The sequence below is a fragment of the Oncorhynchus tshawytscha genome, linkage group LG20 (assembly GCF_018296145.1).
Source record: "Oncorhynchus tshawytscha isolate Ot180627B linkage group LG20, Otsh_v2.0, whole genome shotgun sequence".
Taxonomy (NCBI): Eukaryota; Metazoa; Chordata; class Actinopteri; order Salmoniformes; family Salmonidae; genus Oncorhynchus; species Oncorhynchus tshawytscha.
Window position 1 is genome coordinate 13,169,969 of NC_056448.1, and position 19,202 is coordinate 13,189,170.

At 43.6% G+C, this 19,202-nt stretch overlaps 1 protein-coding gene across 4 annotated transcripts; it reads right to left on the reverse strand.

Annotated features, from left to right (window-relative positions):
• Window positions 1-26: 26 nt before the first annotated feature.
• Window positions 27-19,191, reverse strand: myo1hb (myosin IHb). Of its 4 annotated transcripts, XM_042302201.1 has the most exons (33): window positions 19,108-19,191; window positions 17,673-17,774; window positions 9,851-10,012; window positions 9,436-9,551; window positions 9,149-9,347; window positions 8,965-9,045; window positions 8,677-8,865; window positions 6,251-6,349; window positions 6,008-6,121; window positions 5,622-5,693; window positions 5,390-5,509; window positions 5,166-5,233; window positions 4,935-5,040; window positions 4,755-4,835; window positions 4,540-4,631; window positions 4,280-4,374; window positions 3,997-4,043; window positions 3,658-3,738; window positions 3,426-3,531; window positions 3,105-3,222; window positions 2,838-2,951; window positions 2,667-2,743; window positions 2,440-2,508; window positions 2,245-2,329; window positions 1,970-2,132; window positions 1,770-1,853; window positions 1,558-1,651; window positions 1,391-1,446; window positions 1,169-1,304; window positions 954-1,024; window positions 717-814; window positions 519-618; window positions 27-402 (listed from the first exon to the last, which is right to left on the reverse strand). In XM_042302201.1, the coding sequence occupies exons 2-33, from the start codon at window positions 17,688-17,690 to the stop codon at window positions 361-363; spliced, it is 3,153 nt and encodes a 1,050-aa protein (XP_042158135.1). In that variant the 5' UTR covers window positions 17,691-17,774; window positions 19,108-19,191; the 3' UTR covers window positions 27-360. The 4 variants fall into 4 exon arrangements, with proteins under 4 accessions (XP_042158135.1, XP_042158136.1, XP_042158138.1 ...); XM_042302202.1 differs by lacking the exon at window positions 19,108-19,191 and having other exon boundaries at window positions 17,673-17,791; XM_042302204.1 differs by lacking the exons at window positions 17,673-17,774; window positions 19,108-19,191 and adding an exon at window positions 16,445-16,517.
• Between the last annotated feature and the right edge of the window lie 11 nt (window positions 19,192-19,202).

The following is a 19,202-nucleotide window of genomic DNA, read 5'->3' on the forward strand; positions in this document are numbered from 1 at the left end:
ACAAAATGTTTGAATGATTTAACCATGTTGCTTATATCGCTATAAAATGGGACATCTAGGGAAAATATACCTAAAGCAAAACCATATTTTACAAATGAGCCCTATTATAATGACCGCTTTGCTTGATAAGTCACAACTGAGCCCATGCATGTGATGTATAGCTTAATAACCGGTGAAGTTTTCATCAGAGTAGAGCATCAGTAGTCATTCCTTTGGAGTTTCCTCCACAGTATGAACCGTTTGTTGAGATTTCAATTCATTTCATTATGTCCAACCCTTATTGAGAGGATGCAGGTTCTCATTCATGATTTAAGTCCCAAGATGCCTAAAACTTTGTAGAATCTGATTATTGGATCCAGTTCAATTTTGTATCATTGCCCGGGACTTTGTTCGAGTTGATTCCTGGGTAAATATAAGAGAAGTGTTTATGTCCTAGCCTACTGTTAATAATAGTTTAGAAAATGTATTTGTTCATTTTGAGAATTGAATGGCCACACAGTCTTTAGTTTCATACTCACCACCATCAGATGGCCATTCTTTGCTCTGTAAATCATTGTCTCCTGGCCACTCTTGAAGTCAACAAACCCCTCTCTGCCAGGCTGGATGTCAAACTTTACACTGCAAATGAGCACAGACATAATATATAACATTACGTTAATACTTTTGGTGACAGTTGTTTTTTTAAGACCAAGTTACAAGTTGAACACAGGTCTTACCTGCCCTGGACTACTTTGATAAAATTGTGCTTGTTGGCCACCAGACACAACTTGGTCAAGGCCTCAAACAGGTAGTCACACTGCAGCACCAGGTCCCCCTGAGCAAATAGAAAATGCAACAATGGAAATGCACATTTTATAGTTCTATATACCATTCAGAAAATAACTGGTGCAAAGCATAATAAAACATTTAAATACATTTGTGCACATCAATGAAAAGATTTTTGGGCAGCCAACCTTTTGCTTGATATCCTCACATTGGACATGGAGGATCAGGAAGTTGTCACTCAGGGTGCTGACTGACACACCTGGAAGAACACACACCACCCGGATACTTTAGAACAGTGGTTGAATTAACACAGTATACACACGCGGACTATTCCATTGAGAGAGGAAAAACTTGACACTTGCACACACATCTAGTCAGCTTTATTCCACTCAGTGGTGCTAACCTTTGAGGTTGTTGAACTCCACCCGCTGTTTGATCTTGGCCTCCTCCACCAGGTAGGCTGCACTTCCAGTGTAGATCAGCTGTCTGAAACGTGGCCTGAAGCCATTCCTGTCGTACTTCACCACAGGAACACTGTACTGTGGGAAGGTATGGGGCTTACTTTCATTTGAACATTAAAGTTGATTTGAACTCTGACATAGCTTATTTCGCTCCGTGTGTTTACCTTGATGCGTTCTTGCCTAATCATCTGGTAGACTTTAATGTGGATGTCTTCCTCACCTGACCAGATAACAATGCAACTGGTCAAATGACATAAATCATTTTCATTGTTGCTTTATAAGAGGTGCACAATGGGGCACATAATTCATCAGCATAAGGCCTATGCCTTACTTATCCTGGTGTCCACGAATGGTATTCCCACACTGTGAGGGTAGTTCTCTTTTGTTCCTTTGAATATGGAACTGGTCAATCCTTTGATTTGTAACTGTACATGGGGTAAGCAAACACAGTAGAGATATATTAAGTGATCAGTGAGGCTACCCCTATAGTTAAATGCAGTACAAATATGCATTAAAGCACCCTAGCTTGTAGGGTAGGCCTACCTGTGCTTTCCGCTCTGTCATGATTCCTTGTACATACCTCCGTACCATGTGCCGGGTGTAAAGTTTCCTCAACATCTGTGAGGCCTACAAGTACAAATGTATGTAATAAGTGTACAGCATACTCATACCATGACGCACAGGCGTGCAGAACGAGGTTAGCGCAAGTATTCAAGTAAAGTCAATTCCCTACTGCGACTCACCTCCTGCATAATGGGAGGTGGGGTTAGCCATGTGTTCTTGTCCACAACTGTTTTGGGTAGATTCTCCTTGAGCCGTGTGAGGTAGTTTTGCCTGACAAATGCCAGGTAGTCTGTGTTGTCAACACAGGCTGGCTGATTTCTAGTCATGAAGCCCTTGATGAACCTACAAAATATAAGTACAAGAGATTTGATTGGTGAGCGTTATGTCGTTTCATTGTGCGTGGTAGATGTTGGACCTTTGTCTTTGGAGATACCTTCAGATGTTTGTCTCTTACCTCTTAATGACCTTAACAGCCCAGGCTCTCTTCTCCCTCTCTCTCCTGGCCTTCATGCCTCTCCAGCATGTCTCAATCTTTGTAGCTAACAAGACAACACAAGCTGAAAGAGTTATCGGCTTATACGTCATATTTGTTATACTAGTTCCAAGGCAGTCAAAAGTAGAGGCCTGTTGTGTCTCGTTCAGCAGTTACCTGCTTGTCTCTGTCTCATGTAGTCTCCCTTCACTCTGTAGCCTTTGTACTTTGCTTGGATCCTTGTAGCTGTAACATAAAGAGACACACGTAGAACCTAACTTCATAGGCAAATAGGTTCATTTTCTTTGAAATAATCCCAACACCATATAACAATCCAATTCCTGAATTTTTGTAGTGGTCTGTGATCCGTTGTTTGAAAGACTTAAGCTAGAGCCAGGACCCACCCAGCTCATGCTTGCAGACCTCAAAGGCGTCTTCGGTGGCAAACAGAGTCCTGGGATGGCGGATGAAGATCTTGGTCCTTTTTTGTATCATGAAAGACAAGCCAGTGAGAAACAGCCAGACTGTTGTGTCGCCAGGTGAACCCAAATGTATAATCCTGGAGAGCACCTCACCTTCCCATCTTGTACTCATCAGGCTTGTAGCCCAGGTGCTTGACCAGGCACTCCACCCCCTCTGCGGCTGTACCTTTCCAGTTAGGCCAGGTGTCTGGACACAGGGGCTTGTACCTGGCAGGGACAACAGGAAACACCCATGTTAAATATATTGTTTAGAGAGCATCAGATCTACATACTGTAAGGCAGCCATGTATCAGAGCAGGGTGTGCTGGACAGAGCAATTGCACACTATCTACAGAACTTTGGAGTTCAGGTTGTATTTACCTCTGCAGGAAGATCTCATATCTCCGGCGGTAAGCGAAGCCGGCCCGTCTGACCCTCAGGTGCTCCATCAGCCCCAGGTACTTCACCTGGTGTCTCACCAACACATCGTCAAAGAGCCCTGCGCGAGGTCACAAGGCTACAGGCATCAGGTCATGCACTGTGAATGAATGAGCCAAGTAATACTTTGTAGGGCATGCATAGGTCAAGTCCATTAGTCCAAGTCCATTTTGGTGTAATGGCTATACTGAGTATACATATGTGTGGTGCTTAGTCAAATAGACTACCATAGATGTACGTTACGGTTTATAGATGAGGCCTCACCTGGCTGCTTGCCTTCATTAGGCTTCATACAGCGGACGTACCAGGGCTCTTTAGACATGAGGATCTCAGTCAGGCCTACCAGACTGCTCTTAAACTGAGTGGCCACCTGAGAAGACAGGGGATTAACATGCAAGCTTATGGCAAGGTCAGAACACCATACACACAACAGTAAAGGATGGGTATGTTTCTAATTCACTTTGGTGGATCATGTGTCAACAGAACGTCTCTTTACTGTTTCAGGTCTCTTCTTGCTGTCCGGCTCAGTGCTGGGAAAGCAGTGTTTAACAATGGCATTCTTAGACTGGCGCATAACCTGAAGGTGGAAAATCTCTCCGTTAAATCTCTCAGGATGAAAGATAAAGAACCGGCTTCTTTTCAAAACCAAGAGGCAGTCAAACAAACACTCCCACAGTTCTCCCTCTTAACAGTCCTGTCAGTCTATCCCAAAGCAATGCTTAACAATCATCTCCTCTATAATTCACAGGTGTGCTTAACAATGAATAATACAGCACTTGGCAGGATGTAAATTCCGGACCACAACAGTGCCAGCGAGAGCCCTGGGCACACTTACCTCTTTAATGTTCCTGTACAGGAGATCATTATTTTTGTCCAGGAATCCTGGAAAACAGAAAGGTATAGTTGAGAGTAAATAACAGATAAAGACTGGTAACACTTTCTGTCAGTGAGACAGAAAGTGAGGAGAACTGGGGGGCGACTCTTGGGGCATATTCGGCTTACTGAAACCATATCAAAGAGACACATTAGAGAGACAAATATGGAGAGCGGTGTACAGAAACAGTGAGAGGAAAGGGCAGAGTGCTTGGGTATATTACGTTGTGGAACTCATCTCTCACCGACCACACTGTATGTGACTTCCCCTGCGTAGTGTAAGAGGCGGAAGTCTCCTCGTTCCAGAGTCTTCCGGGTCTTCTGGTCAGCCAGCTTGTGTCTGCAGGATGTGGACAGAGAGAAGAGGATGTTCTAGTCAGGTGTTACAGAGGCAGACCGTGACCCCTCCATCCTCAGCTGTCAGTTGGGGGAGCTCAGCTTTATCTAATAGTTCTTGTTAGAAATGTATTACTGTGCTGCAGTATCCCAACACTGCCTCACTCACGTGACGAAATGGGCGTGACCTCCCATCTTCTCCTCCAGCTTCTCCAGGAAGGTCATGTCTGTGGCCTCTCCCGGACGTAGACACTCCTCGTCCTAGTGGAAAGGAGACCGAACATGAGCACAAAACCAATCCAAAGCTATCGTGTCTGTCTGACGACATTTCAGTCTGACTGCGAGTCTGTCAGTCAGCCAGTCAAGTCTACAGTATCTACATACTAGCACTGAAATGATGCCTTTGAATTTCTCCTCCACCAGGTCACAGATGATCTTGTTGTTGAAGTATGGCACTGACTCCCACTGAAAAAACAACAATACAAAACATGAAGCTGTGTAGCCCATTACATCAGTTTTGTAGCTAAGTCCAAACATAGATTTGAGTAGAGGAGGAGTGTTTACTTCAATCCCCTCCATCTCGTACTCCTCCTGCTCTGACTTCAGGGTCAGCTGGATAAAGAGCTGCTGCAGTTTCTCATTACAGTAGTTGATGCAGAACTGCTCAAAGCTTAAACATACAGAGACAAGTCATTAGGCTCGTCCTTTCACACTCTAAAATTCACTATCGGGTCAAATTACTTTTGTCACATGCGCCGAATACAACAGGTGCTGACCGACTGTGTCTTCTCTCACCTGTTCACACTGAAGACCTCAAACCCATAGATGTCAAGCAGACCAATCACGGTCTTCCTGGAGGAATCCTACATGGATGCACAATACCAGTCAGCCTCCTATATTACTGTCTTACTACTTACTGTATATCCTATACTTCTTAGCCGCGTCATGATTGGTTAGATGTCGTTTTGGACTGGGACGACATCACTCTTATTGGTGGACCACTGAAAAAGGCCACTCACCTTGTTTGCTAAAGACTCATTGAGCTCGTTGACCAGCCAGGTGAAGGTGCGGCCATAGATGGCTTTGGCTAGAGCGTCCTTGGCATATACTGCCTGGTCAACGGTGAAGGGACTGAGCACCTGACCAGCACAAGACAAACCACAGAGATTGATTTTCAAGAGACAGGTTGCACATTTACTGTGATGGCATGAAGTTCTATGAATGAGCCCAAAACAGTAGCATCCTCCTCACCTCTTCTGATCGGGCCTCAATCTTCCTGTGTGTCAAACCCACCTGTATCACCTGTGCAGGAATGCCCAGCAACTACACAGCAGAGAAACAACCAATCACACATCACCAAATACTCTAATTGAAAAGGGATTTCAACTTCATCTGAAAAGTTGCCATAATGTCTGAAAAGGGATTTCACTTCATCTGAAAAGTTGCCATAATGTCTGAAAAGGGATTTCACTTCATCTGAAAAGTTGCCATAATGTCTGAAAAGGGATTTCACTTCATCTGAAAAGTTGCCATAATGTCTGAAAAGGGAGAGTACTTCGATAGTTTTCTGTGGTATGAGTACTGCTAAATAGAGTGACTGTCCATTAGTGTGTAGTTTGCCGTCAGAGGTGTCTCACCTTGGACAGCCAATGTATCTCCGGACTGTTGTTGAGAGTGGCGTATCCCTGTGAGTCAGCCACAAACGTAACATTTCCCAGGTGAAGTACGCTAGCAATGATTGCAAACAGGCTCTACATCATGGGCAAGAGAAGACGCTGGTCATAAGTGATATGGTTTTTTTTTATGACAAATGATATGTTCTGTTCACCTTTCAGTATCTGATGGTAGTGTTTTGGTAGTGTAGAGAGATTAGGACTCACCTCTATATTGCTCTCACTGAACTCTATGACACTGAGGGCTTTCCGTACCGTCTTCCAGTCACTCTTGTCGTTGACTGAGCTGACTTTGGCACATTCCCCCTGGGTAAGACAGGAGATAATATCCAGATGATGATAGACCACTCCATGGAATCACTGATTCTTTGTCTCTTTAATACCTGTAGTGTTGATAGGTTACCTCTCCCACCTGTACCAGGTAACTGTAGTGTTGATAGGTTACCTCTCCTACCTGTACCAGGTAACTGTAGTGTTGATAGGTTACCTCTCCCACCTGTACCAGGTAACTGTAGTGTTGATAGGTTACCTCTCCTACCTGTACCAGGTAACTGTAGTGTTGATAGGTTACCTCTCCCACCTGTACCAGGTAACTGTAGTGTTGATAGGTTACCTCTCCTACCTGTACCAGGTAACTGTAGTGTTGATAGGTTACCTCTCCTACCTGTACCAGGTAACTGTAGTGTTGATAGGTTACCTCTCCTACCTGTACCAGGTAACTGTAGTGTTGATAGGTTACCTCTCCTACCTGTATCAGGTAACTGTAGTGTTGATAGGTTACCTCTCCCACCTGTACCAGGTAACTGTAGTGTTGATAGGTTACCTCTCCTACCTGCACCAGGTATCTGTAGTGTTGATAGGTTACCTCTCCTACCTGTATCAGGTAACTGTAGTGTTGATAGGTTACCTCTCCCACCTGTATCAGGTAACTGTAGTGTTGATAGGTTACCTCTCCTACCTGTACCAGGTAACTGTAGTGTTGATAGGTTACCTCTCCTACCTGTACCAGGTAACTGTAGTGTTGATAGGTTACCTCTCCTACCTGTATCAGGTAACTGTAGTGTTGATAGGTTACCTCTCCTACCTGCACCAGGTATCTGTAGTGTTGATAGGTTACCTCTCCTACCTGTATCAGGTAACTGTAGTGTTGATAGGTTACCTCTCCCACCTGTACCAGGTAACTGTAGTGTTGATAGGTTACCTCTCCTACCTGTACCAGGTAACTGTAGTGTTGATAGGTTACCTCTCCCACCTGTACCAGGTAACTGTAGTGTTGATAGGTTACCTCTCCCACCTGTACCAGGTAACTGTAGTGTTGATAGGTTACCTCTCCTACCTGTACCAGGTAACTGTAGTGTTGATAGGTTACCTCTCCCACCTGTACCAGGTAACTGTAGTGTTGATAGGTTACCTCTCCTACCTGTACCAGGTAACTGTAGTGTTGATAGGTTACCTCTCCTACCTGTACCAGGTAACTGTAGTGTTGATAGGTTACCTCTACCTACCTGTACCAGGTAACTGTAGTGTTGATAGGTTACCTCTCCCACCTGTACCAGGTAACTGTAGTGTTGATAGGTTACCTCTCCTACCTGTACCAGGTAACTGTAGTGTTGATAGGTTACCTCTCCTACCTGTACCAGGTAACTGTAGTGTTGATAGGTTACCTCTCCTACCTGTACCAGGTAACTGTAGTGTTGATAGGTTACCTCTCCTACCTGTACCAGGTAACTGTAGTGTTGATAGGTTACCTCTCCCACCTGTACCAGGTAACTGTAGTGTTGATAGGTTACCTCTCCTACCTGTACCAGGTAACTGTAGTGTTGATAGGTTACCTCTCCCACCTGTACCAGGTAACTGTAGTGTTGATAGGTTACCTCTCCTACCTGTACCAGGTAACTGTAGTGTTGATAGGTTACCTCTCCCACCTGTACCAGGTAACTGTAGTGTTGATAGGTTACCTCTCCTACCTGTACCAGGTAACTGTAGTGTTGATAGGTTACCTCTCCTACCTGTACCAGGTAACTGTAGTGTTGATAGGTTACCTCTCCCACCTGTACCAGGTAACTGTAGTGTTGATAGGTTACCTCTCCCACCTGTACCAGGTAACTGTAGTGTTGATAGGTTACCTCTCCTACCTGTACCAGGTATCTGTAGTGTTGATAGGTTACCTCTCCTACCTGTACCAGGTAACTGTAGTGTTGATAGGTTACCTCTCCTACCTGTATCAGGTAACTGTAGTGTTGATAGGTTACCCTCTACCTACCTGTTACCAGGTAACTGTAGTGTTGATAGGTTACCTCTCCTACCTGTATCAGGTAACTGTAGTGTTGATAGGTTACCTCTCCTACCTGTACCAGGTAACTGTAGTGTTGATAGGTTACCTCTCCTACCTGTACCAGGTAACTGTAGTGTTGATAGGTTACCTCTCCTACCTGTACCAGGTAACTGTAGTGTTGATAGGTTACCTCTCCTACCTGTATCAGGTAACTGTAGTGTTGATAGGTTACCTCTCCTACCTGTATCAGGTAACTGTAGTGTTGATAGATTACCTCTCCCACCTGTACCAGGTAACTGTAGTGTTGATAGGTTACCTCTCCTACCTGTATCAGGTAACTGTAGTGTTGATAGATTACCTCTCCCACCTGTACCAGGTAACTGTAGCGCTGACAGTTCCTCTCCAGACCCAGCCAGCGTAGCAGGTCCTCCTCTCCTCCCTCCACTAGCTGGTAGAAGATGTGGAAGCTTCTCTCTCCATGGTTCTGATGCACCACCCGGGACTTCTCCAGTAGATAACTGAGGATGTGGCCACCAACAGCTCCCCCCTAGATTATTAAAGATATAACAGTGATTGACGTGCTGATGTTTGATGTTCCTCTGATGTTTTAATATGGGAATGCTGTGCTCAACGTCTTGACTCTTACCATGTGATCAAACTGAATATCCATGTACTTCCCAAAGCGGCTTGAGTTGTCATTCTTCAGGGTTTTGGCATTTCCGAAAGCCTTAGAGAGGTATAGACTGTATTACCAGTCATTGTATTTGTAAATGGCAGTGTGCAAACAATGTTAATTTTTCATGTCATATTTGCTTCACTGTGGTATTCACCTCGAGCACAGGGTTGGACAGCAGCAGTCGGTCTCGGACGTTGTCCAGCAGTTTGGTACTGGGGCAGCTCACAGCGTAGAACTGCAGGATCTTCTTGGAGGCCTCCGTCTTTCCTGCTCCACTCTCCCCTGAGATCAAGATGAAGTGGTTGTTGGTCTCTGTTAACATGGTGCGGTAGACATTGTCTGCCAGGGCGTAGCTGAAAGGGAGGGCAATGTAGAGGTTCAGTAATACTGCTGATGGATATAGATGGGCAGCACTTACACACGTACACAAATGCAACTTACATGTGGGGTGGAAGCTCAAAAAAGTTGACGCCCATGTAAATATCCATCTGCTTCTTGGTGTAGATTCCCAGCTCTTTGTAGGGGTTCACTGACACTAAGAGCGTACCAATGTAGGTCTGTGGGAAATGTATTAGAATTGAAAGAGAGATGGATGCCTCACTGCATGGTTGCAACGAGAATGTGCTGTGCTTGTTATCCACAGTATGAGTAATTATCAGACCTGACCTTACAGAAAGTAAGGTAGCTCACCCTGTGGCTGTAGTTACAGCACGGTAGCTGCTGTTTCAGCAGAGCAAAGTGCCAGTTCAATTAGAGGAGGAACACTGTGTTCTCCCTGGCATCTTGAGGTAGGGTGGCTTTCTGGCTGAAAGGAAGGCTATGTGATACCTCTGGACTGTGTAGGTGATAGACTCACGTAAATGAGGTTCTCGTTGAAGCGTTTCCTCAAGTTGTCCAGGACGGCACTCTCACTTGTGTAGGCGTCCAGCAAAACGAAATCCTGGATGCCCACCCGATCCCGGGCCGTAAGGGAGCCCTCCATGTCCCGGAGGATCCGGTTACAGCGCTCCTCCAGGCTCTGACCAATCAGAGAAAGGGTCCAGGATGGTTACATTGATATCTTATAGCTGTGAAAATGCCCCGGAAGCACAACCCAACAACACAGTCACAAATCTCATCAAGACATGACAGCTGTAAACGTTTATTTACGACAAACCAGTTGAGATGTTCCACATCTTACAAAATAACGTATTGGCTGTATTATTTTCAGATACACACCACATGTTTAAGGGTTTTCATGTGTCCTGTTCCACTGTGTCCTGTTTTCCTTGTAGTTATCTGCATCCGTCAGGTATGACGCCGTGCCATGCGGTGCTCACTGTCACACACAGACAATCTCGCCCTACACCAGTTATTTTACTGTCAATCTGTCCTCATCTCTGGCCCTCCATCCACTTCCACTCAGTGTGTGGTGGCCTTGACCACATCCTCTCAGCACAGATAGCAGGTCAGTTTAGGGATCCCTATCTAATCTACTTCCATGTTCCTCAAGGAGCAATCAGTCTCTTGTCACTGTTTAAGAGGATACACACGTCCCCCTCCCCACACAACTATAGGGCAGACTCCGCCCTGTAATTTACCCCAACAGCAGGGTCAAAACACACATACCAACTCCAAAGATGTTGCACTGTAATCAACTCCTAGAAATGCAAATAATGCTATCCCTTTGACAGCTTAGAACATGAGTGTGTCATGTACAATGCTATTGTGCTTCCATAATGTATATACTAAACAGAAGGCAAAGGTTTACCGGCATGGAATGCAATTGTTGCTGAAGTTTTGTGTCCCAAACAAATGAGCTCTAGGGCCGCAATATGCATCAGGTAACATTATCAGTCAGATCTGTGCTCCTTAATTACAGTGCTATGAAAGTACTGTCCAGAATATTTCAACGCTCCACCGGTTTGGCATACAACAGTGCCAAGTTAACCTGGTCCCATGGTATCGTAATCGATACCCACAACAATCCACCCTCATGGTGACGGCAATTTTTAAATGTACAACTCAAACACTGCCATACACAAAATGTAGTTTAATATATATTTTTCTTTACAAAGATTTTCAAAGTAAGTCCCTACCTTGAGTGAAAGAAAGTCTTCTGTATCAGACTGCTGTGAGCTTCAATCCCTTTTTATACTGAACATCTGGGTTTATTTAGGGAAAGAACAGTATGGCAGGAAACATTGACATATTGCCCCCTCCATTTCCACCAATAGGAAGCCATCAATAATGGCTAAAAGTGAGCGAGAAAGGAAGCAGAAGTGATTGTGTGTGTGTGTGTGTGTGTGTGTGTGTGTGTGTGTGTGTGTGTGTGTGTGTGTGTGTGTGTGTGTGTGGAGTCACATGTATACCTTTATTACTTACTAAGTCTTGAATAAAACTGTTAGCTTACTTATTTATGACATAAAGGTGGGAAAGACAGCTATATGTAGTGATGACTGAACTGTTCTAACTCTCTCTCTCCAAATCCCTTTCCACTAAATGACCCCCTTGTCCTGCTCAGCAAAGCACTGGATAGCAATCTCCCCCCGGACTCTTATTTATAGGGGAAACAGGGCTATTTTCAGCCCGTCTTACAGGAAAGCAACACTACCAATCCCAGTTACAAGGTGGAAGATGGGCCAAGGGCACCAACACATAAGGTGATTCATCACTTTTTTAATTGTTTTCATTGTGGTTTCCTGATACCATTTCCCTAGGGAAGGCCTTCTCAGTCTACGGAATGGAACCCCATTGAAAACCTGTGGTATGAATTGAAAAGGGCAATCCATAAGCACAGACGAAGGATATCAAGGATCTGATATGAAGGAATGGTCTAAGATCTCCTCCAATCTCATAAAATATTTTAGAAAAAGGCTCAGTGCCGTTATCCTCACAAGGGGAAGGTGCAGGAGTATTGAAAACACGGGTGCCAATAATTCTGACCATTATCTTCTTGAGAGAAACAAATATTACTAGTTAAACACAATCTCTTTGAGCAATTGTATTAGTATAAAATAGTATAATTTTCTTTTTTTTTTAGCATACAACATAGCTCAGTATTTGTATGATTTCCTTTATACAGTTTTTTTGCTCATCTTTATCAAGAGTGCCAATCATTTCGGAGGTGACTGTACTTCATGCCTATCTTCTAAGCTTCAGTGAGCTACAGTGAATCGTTTACTAGGAGCCGTTTGGTAAATGTCTGGGCATGAGTTAAAAGTTCATTTGAGATCCAGAGGCTCACACCCAGGCCCACACCATGCTACCTGAAGACATATCCCACCGTCTAGTTTTGATTTACATTTGGTTGACAACAACGAACGTGAATTCAACGTGAAATCAACCAAAAATGTCACCATGCCATTGGATTTAGGTTAAAAGGTGGGTGAAGAAAAGACTAAATTCCCTTTTAACACTGATTACTTTTTGAAAATCCAGTCAGTTTTCCACATTTATTCAACATCATCACATTGATTTCTTTTGTTGAAATGACGTGGAAACAACGTTGATTCAACCAGTTTATGCCCAGTGGGATATCGCTAAAGCTGCCTAAAACTAGGCACAGAAGTGCTAAAAACATCTTCAATCCAGTCCTCTGATTAAAAAAACACCCTCCTCTTCCAACCCCCATTCTCCCACCCTGTCCCAAGCCTGGCAGAGCAACCCGGCAGAGTATCCCGGCACAGCAACAGGCCACAGCTTACATGGTTGCCAGCCCTGCAACACTGAAAACCTATAGTACTTTTTCCCTGAACTGCAAAAAAAAAAAGGCTTTTTCAATTTTCTGTGAAGTTGAGAAAACATCCATAAAAAGATAATAATTTGTAGAAAATGATCACACAATGCCCCTCCTCTCTCTTGCATGTGAGAAGCATTTTTGGTCGTGTGAATAAAAAGTTGGTGGAACATGTTTTAAAGAGCAGCCTAGCAATCCATTACACACATTCAGCCAGTATATCTACTCAGTAATTATTCATTAGAACACATTCAACGTCATAGTCAATTTCACACTCAGCAGTCAAAACACAAAAGAGATTTGGCCTATTTAATGCAAGGGGGGCAATGCTGGGGGCAACGATGGAGCAATAGAGAGAGCGAACAGGGGATGTGGGTGAGGGTTGGTGGAGGGGGGGAGGTGTATTTGTCTAATCTGTGAACCCCAAAAACAAGTCCTTCGTAAGACAAGGAACAGACTTTAAGGAGAAGTAAGGTCTCAGACTTGTGTTGGACTATGACACCTATAGTTATCATGAGGGGGAAAAAAACATGGAAACTAATTTTAAGTCTGATTTCATTACTATTGAATTGTTATTCCGATCCTCAAGGAAAGAGGATAACTGGGTAATGGATGTGGACAGGGTGGGGGCTTGATTTCTCCCACCTCCAAGACACTCTTTATTTTGCACTCTCTTCCACTCCACCATCCCTCCCTCCAATCTCCTCCCAGCCCATCATCAAGTTAAACCAATGAGACAAGTGAACAATATCATTGAAGGCGCCCTATTTGAGATGTCAGAATCAATCTGACAATACAGAAGGGGGCGATGAGGATCAACCCTTCCTTTCTCCCCTTCTTAGCACCAACATGGGAACTGGAGCCTTCTTATCCACACTGAAAGGGAAAATGTCTTGACATTCCATTCTGTGCGTGAGCGAGAAAGAGTTTCTCTAGGCATTTGTGTTTGACACACTCTAAATCACTGACAACGGAAAAAACATCAAATTATAAGCATTAAATTCACTATTTCGTATTATGTCCTCTAATGCCAAGGTTCCTTCCAATGTGACATCAAGGTTGCACATTGCCTGCTACACCTGACCACCCTGTACCAGGCCTAAAATACTGAACAGAGACAATGGCTCAGAGTGGTCAGGTTGCATGCCAGGCCTGATTCTGGCACTCTGCCCATTGTTGATGCTCTGTTGGCATCAGGCTGGGCAGGCCGGTGGTACGCCTCAGAGCGCAAGGCAGAGATTACAGCCATTCAGGGGGAATCTGAGCTGAAAAACGGAGAACACTCGGCAGATGAGAAGATAACACCAGGTCGTCATGAGATGGCCAACCAGCATGGCCCAAGGACACAATCCATGTAAATTCATACATAAGAATACACACACACACACACACAGATAGATACACTTGCACAACACAGTTCTACTGTAATCTAGGAAACAGTGGCATCTCGTGGTAATGGTACATAGGACTCTTTTTAAAAGAGAGGTTGATGGGAGTAGAAAGGAGACTGAAACAGGTGATAACACACACAAAGAATGGAAAAGGATGTGGAGAGAAAAGGATGACACTTGCAAAAGCGGAAAATGAGCAACAAGATACCTAAATTTGATGGCAGGCTAAAACGGAACAGGAAAGCCTATCTGACCCAGCGGCCATCACCCGAGAGGCCGGCCCATTGTCCCAGGCTCTCCACTATGGCACAGGATCCTGTTACTCTGTCACAAAGTGGCCGTTAGGCTCCTGAAACAGATAGCACTGCTCGTGCATGGGCCACTGACTGACACCACACATCACATCACTCAGGGAAACAAACACACGTTTAGGGGGCTCCAGGTGTCTAGAGAAACCCGAGTGTCACGGTTCTGTATCTCTTCATACAATGCTGCCTTTATATAGCTTCAATTATAGATATTGGATAAAACAATATGAATACTGTATATGTATTGCTATTATATATTTCTTTCAAAGTCTGGCAAAGGTAGAAGCTTTAGGTGGTGGTCTTCATAGCATTGGGGAAAAATCTATTTTGTATATAAGACCTTATTAATATGTTGTTCTAAACAGAGGATAAACAAAAGCCTCGTTTATACCTTGTGCTAACATGGGTCCTTTTTCCTGATCTTGTCTACATTCCGACTGTGCCACATTTCCAGAAATGTGTCTGCACTATGTTTGCATTGATACCAGAATTCCTGGTCCCTTTCCTTTATGCAAATGATTTCACAGCTATTCTTTCAAAATAATACTTTTTTATTTATTGTCAATGATTTTCGAAGGTGGAAAAATTAAGATTTAAATGGTTTCTCTGTCCAGATCTGTCTACAATTATAAGATATCCAGACACAATGTGTGTCTGACTACCTCTGGAGGTGGGCAGGATGATCTGATCACAATGTGTCTTTAGATTGAATACACCTGCCAAACAAATGTGGGCACAATCAGAATGTGGACAAGATCAGGACAAAGGACGCAATTTAGAACCAGGGCTCCACAGACACACAAAGAAAAACACACCGCAGTATTACCTCACTCATCTCCAAAGCCATGTGAGTCATGGTTGAATCGGTCTTGTAATGGATCAGATAGAATCCAAATCAAGTACGCAGTAGAGGTGGACTCTCGTCCTGGGGCTAGCAACCGAGAAGCACTCACATTCTAGAGTCACTTTTAGCCTCTGACGACTCAGATGCAGGTATGTCCCTTTGACCGTATCACTTCACCGTCACACTGCTCTACCTCCGCTTTCCACTGTCCCTCTGACAGAACTGGCAAGGTTCTGGGGACCAAGGGAGGGGTTCAGTTGGGAGTGCCTCTGTGTGGACTAGTACTTTCTGCTAAAGCGTCATTCCTGTCCGGTCCATAATGATCTCGTTGGCTCTGAGAGCTCTAAGATAGTTAATCATTCATTAAGCCTAGGGAGGTCTCATTCAGCACTTCACCTGAGTGTCCAAAGACCCAGTGTGTGTGTGTGTGTGTGTGTGTGTGTGTGTGTGTGTGTGTGTGTGTGCATGTGTAACACAATGATGCGGAAACTATCTGCTTCAAGCTCCTCATCCTCCTCCTCGCACAAAATTACAGCACAGGTATTGTGTTACTGATCTTTGATTAGGCAGATACAATTCTGACTAATTACAAACCACTCATCACTGCCATGGTGAAGCAACAGTATCGGGCCTGTTGGGATGAGACTATTGTCCTTTCAGTGCATCTTACTGCTGCTGTCAACACCAGCCTGTGCTGCAGTATGAGGGACATACCATACTATGATGGCTTTCCTGCTTAACCTTCATGTGTCAGAGAGACTCATATTATGTATTCTAGTGGCTCTTATGTCATCTACAAATATATATTTAAAGTTATGTTTGAATGAAAAAGAGAACAATCATACATGATTTACCTAACCATAAATTAGTCATTGATCGACATTGCTATCCAGAATGATTATTTAAGAAAAAACAAAGTAGAGATGTATGTCCCACCTTCTCTATTGGCTCAGTACTAAGTGATGTGTTGGATTGTGACAGATTTGTAGGAAGCGTAACATTGCCCTCTCATTCCAACTGTTTAAAATTTAAAGTCGAGCATCCTGTAAACACTAACGAAGGCATCTTGCATTACAGCCACACTGATTAAACAGAGAGGAGACATTCACAGCAAAGAAGTTATATTTTAAAGCCACATAGCTTTTTAAAAGCAACCACTGCTACAAATCAGAACAGAAGGGATTATTACCTTTCCAGTCAACGTTACAGACGCTTACATTCCCAGAGACTACTGAACAGTTTATTTTCTCTTTGTTGCAGCCCCCTACCAAACACACCCACTCATATACTTACAATCACACCACATGTCCTATCACCACACATCCTGCCCCTTTAGCCTGCGGAATGGCTTGTCTAGCCCAATCAAGCTTTGTGCTACCTACCCACAGCTCTCTGAATTAGCACGAGTCCCTGTAAAATCCAATTACACCAGAGTCAGTGGGTTGATTTTCCCATTACAGATTTCATGCTGAGTTTGAGGACTACGATTTTTAAACCCACACATCAGCCCCCGGGCCCCTCTCTCACACATAAACACTCCTTTTCTCTTCCCCCTGACACTTTATGTCTCTGTAATGCGAGGTACAAGAGGTATCCCTTAGTCATCAGAGTCCACTCCAGTCATGCGGTAAGGTCATCATCCTCATCCAACCTCTCTGACCTTACTCTCATTCTATCATTCAATGAAATGGGATATCCGATCCCATACACAGCAATTTCACTGTTCTACCTTAACACCATCAATAGTGGTGGCAGTAGTCTCAAGGTTAGAGAAGCTGGCCTATAACCAAAGGGTTGCCAGTTTAATTACCAGGGCTGTATGGCATTGTTCCCTTGAGCAAGGCACTTAACCACCAACTTTCTCCAAACAATACAAACACACAAAACCAGCTAGACCAGCCTATTAGGTAACATGTGCCTGTGGGAAAACAGTGACCCCTTAACCTTTCAGAACATCATGGGTAAACAATCTGACCAATTACAGCACAACTCTGCCTCCAGAGGGCATCACAGGATAGACAAATAAATATGCACAGGCTCAATTTGTCTTACACAACTCAACATTCAATTAATGCTTTATTTATAGGAGCAAATAGATAACTGAGGACGGAGCTCGACACTGAAGGTCAACACTAGCCAGGTTGCTGTAGTAGCCTTCTGTATCTCTGCCATGTTCTTTGAGCGAGAGACGTTCTGCTAGGACACCATGACCAAATGCATGCGATAGCAATAAAATAAAAGTATTCTAAAACGCAATATATACGCAAGATATTTGACTGAGCTACAATATGATAATGCTGATAGAGCTGGTAACACTTAAATGTACAGATAGTGGAGGTTATTGTTGTAGATATGGAAAAATAGTTTAGGATGCTCTACTGAAAATCTAATGACCAATCAAATGACAAAAATCTTACCTTTGAGAACATGTACATGGTGTAATGTGCATAAAAAGGAGGATTCTTCTGGTCGGGCCGTTCTGACAAGTCCAGTCCAGGTCAATAGACGCTGAATCTGATCTGGATAGGACAGAGAAGGAGGAACCCAGCTCATCTGTGTGTTGAGGAATGCTTGCTGAGAAGTGGGACATTGATACAAGGGTAAGAGCAGCTCTATAAACATGATCTATAGCACCTGGATTTATGGACAACCCATAATGCAACAGCCCCTGCAAACTTGCTGTCATGGTGTCCTAATTTCCTTCTTCTGTTTTTTTTAGGTTGGCCTCATTCCCTGTTCAGTTCAACAGAGACCACTAGACACAATGGCACTAGACCTAGACAAATGCCAATGTGAGAAAATATTATTGCAATATACAGAGAATCATACTCGGTGTTGTAAAATGGCACAGATCACTGTAATGTCAACACTTTTCTGTCTGGAACTCTTGATAGCAACTAGCTGACTAAACTCAACGCAACAATTCTAACTAATTACAAACCACTCATCACTGCCATGGTGAATCTACAGTATCTGGCATGTTGGGATGAAACTATTGTCCTTTCAGTGCATCTTACTGCTGTTGTCAACACCAGCCTGTGTTGCAGTAAGAGGGACATACCATACTATGATGGCTTTCCTGCTTAACCTTCATGTGTCAGAGAGACTCATAGTATGTATTCTAGTGGCTCTTATGTCATCTACAAATATATATTTAAAGTTATGTTTGAATGAAAATGAGAACAATCATACATGATTTACCTTACGATAAATTAGTCATTGATCGACATTGCTATCCAGAATGATTATTTAAGAAACAACTAAGTAGAGATGTTTGTCCCACTTTCTCTGTTTCTTGCGGCTCAGTACTAAATTATGTGTTGGATTGTGACAGATTTGCGGGAAGCGTAACATTGCCCTCTCATTTCCCGACTGTTTAACATGAACTCAATTTAGAAACGTCCTTCACCACGGCGTTAAGTTTAGTCAGCTAGATATAAACTAGTATAGCCTACAACATACTGATTACGATCCAAGCAATATATAGTAATCATTTCCTGCTTGCTGCTGTTGATAACATACCATACCTTCCAACTCTATAGGCAGAGTGTGTTCGGATTATTACATTCTGGGAACGAGGCTATGTGCAACAGTTCTGATGATTGCGGGGGAAATACATTTCAAGAGCAACTAGGACGATAAATTTGCGCACTCCATTGGGACGGCTAAAAACTATTCAAAAAGTATACATTAATTTGGGAGGTTGGCCTAGCCCTAGGCTACCCAAGTCATTGTTTAGCAGGGTCATTAGTCCTATTTGAGCAACATATACGCTAACCATGTTTTATACAAGCAATATTAATATTTGCACACTTTTGAATTCCCTCCCCTTTCAAATAGCATCATCCCAACCTGTCAATGTTGTTTGCTGCTTTCACTGGTGTTTATTCCACTGCTGTTATTGAGCCTGAAAACAGACGCTACTGCCCCTCCTCTCCGCGCCTCAT

Bases quoted from the DNA above. Each gene is read 5' to 3' on its own strand.
- myo1hb (XM_042302200.1), bottom strand. From the start codon at position 15,267: ATGACTCACATGGCTTTGGAGATGAGTGAG. The intron at 5,041-5,165 runs GTGAGAGAAGAC...TGTATGTTTAAG, and splicing joins GAGGTCTTCAGTGTGAACAG to CTTTGAGCAGTTCTGCATCA. The intron at 4,632-4,754 runs GTATGTAGATAC...CCTTTCCACTAG, and splicing joins AAGGCATCATTTCAGTGCTA to GACGAGGAGTGTCTACGTCC.